Source organism: Nerophis lumbriciformis, linkage group LG09, assembly GCF_033978685.3.
Source record: "Nerophis lumbriciformis linkage group LG09, RoL_Nlum_v2.1, whole genome shotgun sequence".
In the NCBI taxonomy this organism is placed as follows: domain Eukaryota; kingdom Metazoa; phylum Chordata; class Actinopteri; order Syngnathiformes; family Syngnathidae; genus Nerophis; species Nerophis lumbriciformis.
In genome coordinates, this window is record NC_084556.2 from 27,820,482 (window position 1) to 27,834,066 (window position 13,585).

General features: G+C 36.7%; 1 protein-coding gene across 1 annotated transcript in view; it reads left to right on the forward strand.

The window, feature by feature from the left end:
* LOC133607445 (protocadherin alpha-C2-like) overlaps nucleotides 1-13,585 on the forward strand; it is a 50,617-nt gene that overhangs the window by 24,780 nt on the left and 12,252 nt on the right. The window contains exon 3 of the mRNA XM_061962065.1: nucleotides 3,222-3,307. Within this exon, the coding sequence (XP_061818049.1) occupies nucleotides 3,222-3,307 (86 nt within the window). The remainder of the gene's footprint in view (nucleotides 1-3,221; nucleotides 3,308-13,585) is intronic.

Here is a 13,585-nt window from a genome sequence, read left to right on the forward strand (position 1 = left end):
CAACTCATAAATTGGGTTATCAAAATAACCCAACATTTTTTAGTGTGTGGGATTAACCACATGCAGTAAAATTTTTGACAACCCTAATAAAAAGACTATTATAAGGAGTCTGAATATTCGCTAAATGTAATAATAATAATAATAATGATAATAAAAATGACTCACTCACAAAGTTGATCCCTTCTGCAATGTCTTCTTATTCTCTGGCAGAGCAGATGCTTATTGTACAACAAACGCCATTCAAAGGCAGATGATAATGTGTTTATATGCGAGGGTATAACAGGCAGAAGCTTAGCTTAGCACAAAATTTATTTGTGGCAGTCCACAAATGTCAAGTCAATGTTCCAATAACTGTATTGATAAGGTATTTAAAATACAAGTATTCCCATGTGCAAAACACATTCTTAATTATGACTTTTATGTGGCATCTTCTAAACAAACATTCATTCTACGATACTTAAAGCAAATTCCCTGGCAAAAACATGAAGATACTAATGTACTTAAAAGCTTACATAGGGATGGTAATGTACCTAATAGCATGCAGGTGTTACTAGAAAGCTTTCACTGTGAGGCAGGTGCATTAGTGAAACCATACTCCATGAGCTCACTTCAAGAAAAAACAAAACTTGCCCTAGGCTGTGCCATCACTAGCATGACATTTATTCCTGTCCCGGTGTGTCTTAGCGCTTGGAACATGTGCCACCATATGAAGGCATTTGGCCTTTTCAGTTGTTGGACCGTGATATTCACCAGTGACGCTAATTACGGCAACAAAAGTGCCCTGAAACATTCACGTAATAAGAATGCCACCATGATTAATGTGATTACACTTGTTGTGTGTTGGCTTATGCTATTGAACCCCCAATAGGAAACAAACTTGGAATAGCACTACTTCCTGTTTTATTCAATAAAGTGTCTGTTCCTGGTAAAGTTGTTCTAGTTCAACGCCCATGAATAATGGGGTCCTATGCACAGCTCGTGATCTGCATATAGGGGAGGGATGGCCATACCAGACACACACAACACAGTTATAGAAATGTCCCAGTTGTCTGGGTTCGGTATAAAATGCCCAGACAAATAAGAAGCTTATGACTACTGTAACATTTGGGAGGCGTCGATCGATCAGCCACCAATCAGTATCAGCCTTTTTTTCTTGAAAAAAGTATGTGATCGCCATTGTCAATTAATGCTTTTTAATGCTGACATAATTTTTTTTTTTTGTCCCCCGACTGACAAGTGGCTAGCAGCTAATTATGTGTCACCATACACAGTGTGGAGCCACTCCCCTAAGTTAAAAATAATAACCTCCATTATCACTGAAAGACAAGGCTAAACATCTTACACACCGAGAGCAAGCCAGGAGCAGGCATGTTCGAGTTAAGCTAATCGCTATGATAGCTTCAAACAAGTAGATTAGTTAAAAGTCTAGAGCAGGGATGTCAAACATGCGGCCTGTGGGCCAGGTCAGGTGCGCGGACAGGTACAATGCGGCCCTTGAGACAAGTTTGCTAAGTGTAAAATTGAACTGCATTTTTTTTATTAAAACACTGCTGTTCTAAATGTGTCCACTGGATGTCGCAATAGTAATTCTGTTAGGCAAGCAAATAGTTCATACCAGGGGCAGCAAGTATGCCAAGCAAGAGGTACACGGTGCTGCGATTCCTCCTCCTCGACCCGACGTAAAACACACAGGAGTAAAATAAACAATTGGTAACCCCACTTAAAATGCTGCATGAGACACCGCACATTGATATAGTTCTGTGAAAATTATGGTTTTCTGTGCAAATTGAAAGAAAGTCAACAGTGTGTGATTTACTCAGTTACTTTTAAGTTTTTATTTTTGGTTTGTTGAAATCCACAGCTGTTATTATTTTATCAATACACAGTGATGCCTAGAAGGCAGGGAGTAACTCAACCCTCTTGAATAGTTTCTACCTCAGTTTGTATGGTTTGTTGAGTATACAGTATGTGGAAATGACAAATTACGTATACATGGAATAGCCTTTATTTATGCTTTATTACGGTTTTTGTTCCAACCTAGATGGGCTGTGACTTAAAGTTCAATTGCTTTGTAGATACACTGAGATTAAGTCTATGTTCATTGTGTTCTTCATGGTGTTTTTGAAACAGCACCGATTTTTTCCACAGAAACATAATCCTTTTGACAAAAGTGTTTTGTCAAAAGGATTATTTGTGATTTTCATTTTCAGAACGGGCTTGTTCTATTTTGGGCCGAAGTAAAACTAAAAAAACAATCTGAAGTTGTTGAAGTTGGATATTTTTAAGTTATTATGCCATGATTTTACCCGTCCGGCCCTCGTGGGAATAGATTTCTCTCCATGCAGCCCCTGAGCTGAAATGAGTTTGACACCCCTGTTGATGTATCAACTGTTGGTGTATCAGCATTGTCAGTACACGACACTTAAGAGGAGGGCAGATCGATCCATAAATTGGTGATGTCGATACCAGAGGGATCAGGTCGATATTTTGAATTTCTCAAAATCTTTTTTTCTGTTTGTTCAGGGTGTACCCCGCCTACCGCCCGAATGCAGCTGAGATAGGCTCCAGCATCCCCCGCTACCCCGAAAGGGATAAGCGGTAGAAAATGGAATGGATGAATGTGTTTTTGTTAATGTTTACAAACTCTGAATTATTTCTTTGACATAGAAGGACTTTGAGGGTGAAAATGTAAGGATTTAAAGGGAGTAGTAAATAATAGTTTTTGCTTTTGTTTAGGTATTGTTTACTATTGACTATTAACAATTGTATTTCATAAAAGAGAAAAAGGAACTAGTTTAAGTATTGTTAAACTGTCAATACATGTCTCGATCGGTGGTCTCGTCGGATCTCATTCATAAATGATCGGTATCGGCAGCATACAACTGGAAACATCCCTAAAAAAATGATGTACACTTCTGTACTTTATATTCTTAACTCTTCTCTGACAGTGTCAGTCAAAACTAGTTAATTTGAATCAATCTTTACAAATGCAACCATTTTTATTAAAGCTCTTGTATTGGTTTTCCATCCATTGTGTAGCTCCGCCTTGTTTTGTGACTGTTGAATGTGTACAGTGCTATGACAAAACCTCTTGCACATTATTTGCATATGGCAGCCTGTCTAACCCCACAAATATAACTTAAAAGATTAATTAAGACTATACAGAGGTTAAATCTCAGTTAATTTGAATTGTCTCTAACTTAATGTTTTCTCCTTTTCAGTTCGGTCCACATGGAGGAGGCCTCTGTGATGCAGGGTGCCCAAGGCATGCTGGTTCAGAATTGGCCCACTGTGTCCAGTGCTGCAGGTGAGTGAGAATATGTCTAACGGGGAGTGTGATGTATTTACATTATTAAAAGTTAAATTCTTAGTTTACTTTTCTGAGAAACAACAATCTCCAAAATGATATAAAAAATGACCACTGGTCACTGATGACTCTGGTTCCCATGTAAAAGTTGAAAGACACTAAACTGTACATTATTGTTTTACACTGAATTGCATTTGCATTGTTACTTTAAAGACATCAACTGTAAGTTATTGTTTTTTATACAGTATATTCTTCAAACAGTCGATTATCCTGCACAATTATTTGCACTTAAGAATACTTGTTAGTAGTGAAAAAAAATATGATTAGAAGTTAGAACATGTTAGCATTATGTTTTTGTTCAATCACAGTAAGCGTGTTTATATGTATAAATAAAACTAGTGGAATGTCTCATAACTAAGGCTGTCAAAAAACAAACAAACAAAAAATATATACGTATATCCATCCATCCATTTTCTACCTCTTGTCCCTTTCAGGGTCGTGGGGGGTCGCTGGAGCCTGCATTGTATAACAAAAACTAGTGAGATATCTTTTTTTTTTTTTTTTGTCCTGTCCAGCTTCTCGGGCAAATCATATAGTTGATGTAGATGCCCATGTCGGCTGTTCAGATTTACTTTACAAAAGATAAGTGTAGGATACTTCTCTTGTTGCCTTATTTGTATTTGACTTTATTAAATGTATTTATTTTATCATTTAGTGCAGCCGGGCCGGAGCAGGAGGGGAAAGAAAGAGAAAAAAAAGAAGACAGAGGGGGAAATTGTGGGGACAAGAGGGGGATTAGACAGAAAGACAGAAACAACAACAGCAAACACAAGAACAACAATAGAGCAACATCAGCAAATACGACATGTACAAATATGATGGTAAAAGTAATAGCAAATAAGCAGTTAGCGAAAATAAAAAATAATACAGAAATGACAATGAGCATTATTACACTACAAATGGAGCAATTCAAATACCAATAGAAATAGCGCTATTGATAATGAACAATACCAATACTTTACCTTTATTATCAACAATACAGTTGTTCAAATGCAACAATACATATACGTAATGATAACTTGAGATACGAAAGAATGCAGAAAAATGGAGGGGGACAAAGAGAAGCAACCTACATTAACCTTGTAGATTGTTATAGTATTTATAGGTTAAGTTTGTCCGTGTGCCATGTGTTATACCCAGTTTACCCTAGGGCAACAACGTTAATATATGTTTGATGAAACGTGATTATGTGCATGAGTGTAAGTATGCATATGTACTTGTATATGTACAGAATGTGTATATGTGTTTGTACAGTGAATGTATATGTACAGAGAGTAGTAACTAGTGAGATATCTAATAATTAAGGCTGTCAAAAATAACAAGTTTATGCATGCCATTAATCACAAACAATATTGCATTAATAATGGATATATGCATATTAATCACATAATTTATTTTGCTCCTTTACCTTCTAATCTATTCCAACAATAATCTTGCATTTGTGTCCAAATATTGTGGTGTTTTTTTAAGTTAATGGAAATCATGCAAGCGAGTAACACCTAATTTGAAGTTGGATTCATCTGATTTGAAAAATGTACGGTTTAAAAACACTTTTTCAATGACAATCAATTAATTGTATATTTACAATCTGTTAAGGGCTAATATTAAACAAGCTGTGGGCTGAAATTAGACACCCGTGGTTTAAGCATCACAAGTGTGTTTTTTTTTTTTGCAGTTGTGTGACTGTTAACCAAAAGTTAATCTATAATAACAACCATATTTCTCACAGATTATCAAATAGTAACATGAGTACCACCCCCATTAAGTTGATTAATGCATATCTCAACACATTGGATTTCTTACATATTAAAGACATTTATAAACAAGAACAATACGGTGTGGCTTGGTTGTTGCTTGTCTGGACCCCAGGATGCAGAGACGGCAGGGAAGTCCAGGTAAAATGAACTCATTAACACAACTAAATAGTGCATCGGGAAGTGCACAGGAAGCATAGAAAAAGCAATGCAGATAAAAGCAAACAAAGAAAGTAATCCTGGCATAAAAAGCATCCTGTTTGGCAACCAGGGACACGTGTGTCTTGATTGCCAATCAGGGATGGATGAGGGAGCCACTGTTCAGACTAGAGAAGTGATGGAGGCAAACAGGAAGTGGAAAACAAAATAAAAGCACTGGACAGGAAATAAATACAGAAACTGAAGGAAACGAATAATAAATTCCAAACTGTCATGCAAGATCATGATACATAGCTCAGTAATCTACATATGGCACACAAATGTAATAAACAGTAAAAGAAAAGCCAATATAAGTTTTTAAACAAAAAACTACACATTTCCACAATAGCTCCCTTCATGCATTCTGTTAACTGGAATGTTGTATTTAGTAGTGCAACAGGGCAAGTAATTTCATTCCTGAGTGCTCCTACATATTTGAATATTGCTTTTACCGGAAATAACAATGTTGACCTATTTTCTTATGTCTCAGAAATATGCAAAAATGGTGTGAATTAGGGAAAAAAGAGCCCCTGATTAGCTTCATTATATTATATTTGGCAGTAAATTGTGTTCAGAGCTAAGCTGAGCATCTTACAATCCTGAGGGATGAGTACTGAAACACAGATAAACAACTGCTGTGCTGAGATTTGCAAACTGAAACAGATGTTTTTTGTTCACTTTTTTAAATCCAAACAGGGAATGATTTGCACAGCGCGGGTGGCAAAGTTGAACATCTGCGGCAACACAAGCAGTGTAAATAGTGCCGACCTCAAACATGACCCCTTGCTTCATTATTTACACACACTGACTAATGACTGAGAAATAGCTTCACAGTGGTTGCTTCCAAAGAGCATTTTTGGTGCACTTCTTCATCCCTTCCCTCCTTCCTTTATCCTATCATTGATTTTTTATTTTTTTTTGCCTGGGCATTAGGAATTAGAGCGTAGGTACAGACTCCTCTGTGAGACATTTTATCACCTTCACTCAGTGGTAAAATATGTGCTGCTGTCTGGCACTAAAGGCATATTTATGTATATCATTTCCTTCTGGAATAGCGTGTTAGACATACAATCTGTACTTGTTGCCAGTTGTTAGAGCAGATGGAAATCTGCCTCCTTGGCCATGCAAATCTTCAAATATTGTCTTCAACAAGCGTGCATTTGTGTGATTGTGTGTCAGAAGTGCATTGTTGCATGAGGAGAATATTTTGTTGGACGTGGATCAGTGCGGACACATAGTTGCAGGTTCATCCTTTTTAATATGCATCAAGAGGAAAAGCTTTTTTTTCTTCTTTTTTTGGGGGGGGAGAAAAGTCTGCAGTGAAGAGTTATCGCTATGAATTTGTCCGGCATGGTGTGATGAATGTTAACTATGTTTATGTAAGTGGCCCAAAAGAGAAACATTTATCTAATGCCAGAGAGTGGCAGAAGCTATTATCAGTAATAAGAAAAAGTAGCAAACCCCTTAACACTGAAAGTCATTTGGAAGAGGGTACAAAAGAGGGGTGACGGCGAGGGGGGGAAGCAAGGTGGGAGGGGGTTGGACAATGAGAAAAGGTTAAGAGGATTGGCAAGTTTCTGCAGTGGCGTTGTTGCTAGGGAACACCATGTGACTTGTTGCCTGGCAACACTGTCTAACTGAGCGATTGCTGCAGCAGCCGCACCCTCCATCAGCGGGGAGTGGGCGAAGGCAGTTCCCATGGCAACCGGTCATATCTCTAAATGGAAGAATTAGACACCGAAAGAAGGAGGATGGAGCCGTGTCAAGGACAGGTGGAAAATAACCTGGAGGAAAAAAACGAGACATATATTATGCAGGCTTTATATAATTATTACGGAAACCATCAGAAATGAGGAGGGAAATAACATGAAATGTGCTTCAACAGGTTACTATACAGCCCCTTATCTACAGCAGGTGTCATAGCAACCACCTCAAGGAGCCATCCAGCCCGGTTTAGCTGCAGCTACTCCTATAATCCATTTCTGATGCATGTTTTTACTGTGAAATATAGGCTAGAGTGAGGCAGTCGCTGAATCACAATTAGGCTACCCAGTTTCACTAGCTAAGCACACACACACACACACAGTAACATATCTAGTGCATACCTACACTTAGAAAATATGCACGTTATTAAAATCCTCTCTTGACTGATAGTTTGCCTCATTTCACTAAGAAGTTGCTGCAACAGCATCAAATGCACCCATGAATACTGCATTAAAGTTACAGAAATAACTGCAGTATTATGCTGTGGAAAGAGTTACTAAAATCCTACTAAAATTATTAGATGAGCTCTGAAAATCAATGTTTTCGACTGTATAAAATTGTTTGAGTGAAATTAACATTGGGATTTGCTGTTTTTTTGGCAGAAATGTCTTTGTCTGTCCCTATAAGTTCTTACAAAAAGTAGTGCAAGTGTTTTTTTTTTTTTATGCTAGCCCTGTCCTGTACACTGATTGCCAATCAGCACAAGTGTTTCCTGATTGCCAATCGGGGACTGGTGTTTCCTGATTGCCAATCAGTGACAGGTGAGGGACCTGGCTCTCAGACAGAAGTGGTGGCAAAATGATACAAATAGGAGACGGAACAAAAATAAAAGCGCTGGATAGGAAATGAAACGAAATACCAAAAACCCTTAATGGCGAGTCACAAAGGTTCTTCATTTAGCTGCTGACGTTTGCAGTTTCATATTGCGTCATTTTCGTTTGTATTATTTTTTTCAAAACTATTTTTAATTTACTTAATAATTTACTTGTAATATTTGATTATTTTCTGTTGTAACTGGGTAATATATCAATTGTATCGATAAATATGAGTTGTTTCTTGCAGACAATTAAAAAAAATATATGTATATTTTTTTTCTCCTCTTGCTCCGGCATACTTTTTGCCCCCATGAGCTTCCCTAGTCCTCGCTCTCCCACTTACTTCCTTAGCGGAGATTCAAAACATGGCTGATTGCTTGGATTTTACTGACGTCGTGTACGATTTGCGTCCCGTCCATGAAATATGTGTGGTGGTCAAGCTAGCTCTGTTCCTAATGGATACTAAGCGCCATTAAGCTTTTCTCGAAGAAAACATGCCCTATGCTTGCGTTGTTTGGCTGTATGAACCGTTCAATTTAGAGATGTCGATAAATGCGTTAAAATGTAATATCGGAAATTATCGGTATCGTTTTTTTTTATTATCGGTATCGTTTTTTTTTTGTTTGTTTTTTTTTTATTAAATCAACATAAAAAACACAAGATACACTTACAATTAGTGCACCAACCCAAAAAACCTCCCTCCCCTATTTACACTCATTCACACAAAAGGGTTGTTTCTTTCTGTTATTAATATTCTGGTTCCTACATTATATATCAATATATATCAATACAGTCTGCAAGGGATACAGTCCGTAAGCACACATGATTGTGCGTGCTGCTGGTCCACTAATAGTACTAACCTTTGACAGTTAATTTGACTAATTTTCCTTAATTACTAGTTTCTATGTAACTGTTTTTATATTGTTTTACTTTCTTTTTTATTCAATTTTTTTTTTTAAATTTATTTATCTTATTTTATTTTATTAATTAAAAAAAAAAGTACCTTATCTTCATCATACCTGGTTGTCCAAATTAGGCATAATAATGTGTTAATTCCACAACTGTATATATCGGTTGATATCGGTATCGGTAATTAAGGAGTGAGACAATATCGGAATATCGGATATCGACAAAAAGCCATTATCGGACATCCCTAGTTCAAATCGCAAAAAGGATCAACTTTTCTTCAGAGTTCTTCGAGAGATAATCAAAAAAGGCGGAAAAGTACAAGATTTAACGAAACAACGACGAGAAAAGCAGCTCACACTCCAGTCCAAGGGAGCAAAGTCGAAGAATGCAGGAGTTTGCAGTGGTCACTCCGTTAAATTTTTGTTTGATATGCTTTTAACGTTTATTATCCCCCATTTTTAGCTATTAATTGCCCTCCAGTGATAATGGTACTTGTAAGAAACATAGTTTATTTGCTGCCATGGAGGCGAGTTATCCGCTACATTGTGTTGAGGTCATTTGCTTGTCGCTGTCAAATTTGCCTGGCACAGCTAGAATGTGTCAACAACATGCATTATCGTGATAATATTAAAAGCTCTAATTTATATCACTTATAACGTATATGGTCTATATCACGTAACCCTACAGTTTGTAGGAAAAAAAAAAAGTAAGTTAAAAGTTAAAAATGTGTATTTATTATTTTTATAAGAACCTGTGCGGAAAAAATAGTCTTCTACTTTATATTTAACTTACTTCCTGTACTTGTCGTTCTCTTCACAAGCAAAGTAAGATCCTTCCATGACTATTGAGCCAACAAACAGGACCTAGTTTAAATGCTGGAACTCTTTCCACGGATTAAAAACTGGATTAAATACATACCGTCAAATATCATAATCCTCAAAAACAGACCATCATTACTGCATTACAGGATTTACTCGATTTATGTCGAGATAAAATCATCTAATCTGACACTGATGCTTCGTTACACCAGCTCATTTACATGCGGGTAATTAACTTCCCTGCCTCTTTTTTTTTTGCAGATTGTCGAAATTATGTAAAATAATGCGATATATTTTTCCAGTTAGACGTTCAGGACGTCTAAGTCTTATAACCATGTCATGTTGTACAGTACGCCCCGGTTTTATATGCTTCATTTTCACACAACACATGTCTCGGTTTTTATACAACTGCAATGTTTTAGTACGACTAAACACGCGGTGACTCAGTCTACGTGCTATTATTATTAAGTACAAAATAATCCACCGTATAACCAAATAAAGTTGGAGCATACAGTAATAGTCCAATCTAAATCCTGGTGTATACTATTGCGTCATGTAATTTGCGTACTTTCCCGTTGCGTTGTGTGCACCTCCCAAATATCGTAGGGTCGCAGCGGCACAGATCGCAGAGCTGTGATTGGTCAGTTTTTGCAGAGTAGGAGAGCAGACTTTGGGTTCGAAATGCACACATTATTGTAAGAAATAAAGCAACAGTGATTGAACATTTACATGAAAACGGCTATTGTGCACTCAATATCTCGGTGCGCAATACTAATAATTACTGAAAGTGTCGTTTTTCAGCTATCGTGTTGTTTGAGTCCAGAAGAAAGTCACAAAGTACAAGACTCTTTTTAACTTGTATGCCAAACATCAATAACGCATGATCGTACACATTAACACCTGTCGTTAAAATTGTTACCTAACAGTTTGGTTTATTTACAATTACATGATAGCTACGAAGCCAGAACACTGCCAGCGAGGTTTGGTATCGAAAAAAAAAGGACATTGTAGAAAAAGTCGCATTGGCACCGAAACAAGTTTTGGCAACAAATAAATACAAACATTGAAATAATACAATATTTTTGATGGATATTTTTTTGAATCATGACATGATTCCGATGCCAGTATTCATATTTTTGTACACTTTTATTGTTTTTGTATGTTTTAAAGGTTTTTATGACCAACTTTTTTTCACATTGGCTTGTCTTTTTTACGGTGTGGTTTCTTTTTTTTTTGGTTTCGCTTGTTTTTTGTACGGTTTCAAACTAAAGGGCACGTTTTAGCGTGAGGAGCGGGGCTTCAAACAAGTTTACCCAGAAGCAGTCTTACTAGACTTGGGCATGCAAGTAAAACATCGTAGAAGAAAGGAGGACAGAGGGCGTCTAAACATTAGATTATGAAGCAAAAGTATTTTTTTACATTTATCTCAAGTAAGCCTGTATGTGTTGCTGTCGGCAGAAATCTTGTATTTGTAACCATGATACAGTGGCCTACTTTATTACTCTTTGACTACTTCTTAAATCACTCTGGTCAACTTCTTTACTTTCACAATTGGTTTTATATATGCAACTTAATTTCAGAACAAATACGCTATTAGGATATATTTCTGTTATTTATTAAATGTTTGATTTATTACTATGCATACATTCTCTTTACAAAACATATCCAATAACTTTAAAGCATGCACTCATATTAATTAGTTATGATGCAGTTTATGGAGGATTTTTTATATGATTGCTTTATTTTTTTAAATAAAATAAAATCACAGTCAAGCATCAGCTTCGCTCACTTGATGATGTTCTGTAGTTGGATGTCCTCTCAGAAACACGCCTGTGAAGGAAGTCTGGATGTTCCACAAAAGCAGAGATCTTCTTTGTCTTTCATCACAAAGTAATACTCAGATATTATTTTAAAAGACGTTTTAATGTAATTGATAATAGAAATGTCTCCTATAAAAGTCCAGCCTATTTTTTGAATTCATTTGAAATAATCCCTCAGTTCTACATTTATAGCAGTTGATGTTTTAAAAATATGTTGTAGCTTGTACTTACAAATGTACATGTAAATATTATGTGGAATATCATTTAGGTAACCTGAATGCATTTCCCTATGTTGTACTATTTGCAATTAAGCAGGAAATTAATCACAATAGCGGTAGTTTCAGCACATTGTTTATACAAGTCACACTTGACAATACAATACAATACAATAAGACACACAATAAGACATGAGTCCACCTATTCAGGAGTAAACGTTGAAAGAAAAAGATAGATCAGATGTAAAGTTTTACTTCCAAACGCTGAAAAAAGTTCCGTGCATGAAGTTGTCTCCAAAGCCTGGATGTGAGGCTCCCTCTCGGGGGAACAAGAGGAAGAACCGCTGGAGGTCGCTCAACATTACAATAGTCGAAGTCTCGTATTTTAACACAAATTGGTGGCGACTTGTCCAGGGTGTACCCCGCCTTCCGCCCGATTGTAGCTGAGATCGGCTCCAGCGCCCCCCGCGACCCCAAAGGGAATAAGCGGTAGAAAATGGATGGATGGTTACTCATGTCACACCAAGCTTTACATGTCTGGTGTTAAATGTTTTAAATGAACAAATACAGCTAGACTTACATTTTGAAGTCGCTCTTTTCTGTCTGTGTGGAAATGTAACAAAGCATTGTTCCATACGGAGCTTTGCCAAATATCGCGGCTATATCGAAACTAACATGGATCATTTAAAAATACATAATCAATTTCTTTACCGCTTATACTACATCAGGGGTGGGATAAATATGGTCCCTTTAATCTGGCCCGCCAAATATTAAAACAGAATTGTTTTGAGAATTGCCACAATAAAACTCATAATAGACTTTGACGCATTGGCAAAAAAGAGTGATCAACAACGCAGCTGCCCCTAAAAGAGAATGGAAGCGTTAGTCCTTTAGTGCCATTTTTATGTTTCTTTGATGTTCTTATTCGATATAGTTGAAAATAGATGTATTATGATTAAAATAGCCCATGTTTGAGAAGTCTACTCTTAGTTCCAACATATATGATATGCTTTGAAATGCATCATGTGCTTGCCCGGCCTGTCCGTCAAATTTCAAAAGCCAGTGTGGCCCCGGAGCCCAAACATTTCCCCTACCTTGTACTACATCCTCAAAGTATGGCTGGGTTAACGCGAATTGATTGATTTAAATTTTTATTAGTGGATTGCATAGTACAGTACATATTCCGTACAATTGACCACTAAATGGACACGACAGAGAAAACAGTTTTCGTCATCATTGTTCAAATATTGTGACGTCTGTCGAGACGCTTATCTCCATTCGGTGCCACACGTCCACACCATCAAAATGCCGAGGCAAAAATTTCCAGATCAACACCGTATGAAAAAATTAGTGATTTTTTTAGTTGTGATTTCCTTCTCTGCATGAAAGTTTAAAAGTAGCATATATTAATGCAGTATGAAGAAGAATGTTTTAATGTAGACATGCAAGCCTTGAAAGAAAATGTTGAAAATCAAGACTACATTTCCTGCAAATCGGTGCATTTCTACCCTATATTTTAACTTTAGATTTATTCTCATATCAAACTCTTTTGGCTGTCTTTTTGACACTTACATCCGGCGCCCCCCTCCACACCCTGGATTATAAATAATGTAAATAATTCAATGTGATTATCTTGTGTGATGACTGTATTATGATGATAGTATATATCTGATAGTATATATCTGTATCATGAATCAATTTAAGTGGACCCCGACTTAAACAAGTTGAAAAACTTATTGGGGTGTTACCATTTAGTGGTCAATTGTACGGAATACGTACTTCACTGTGCAACCTACTAATAAAAGTTTCAATCAATCAATCAAAACACATAGAATCATCATACTGCTGTGATTATGCATCAAGTGTTCATTCAAGGCTAAGGCAAAATATCCAGATATATATTGTGTATCGCAATATGGCCTTAA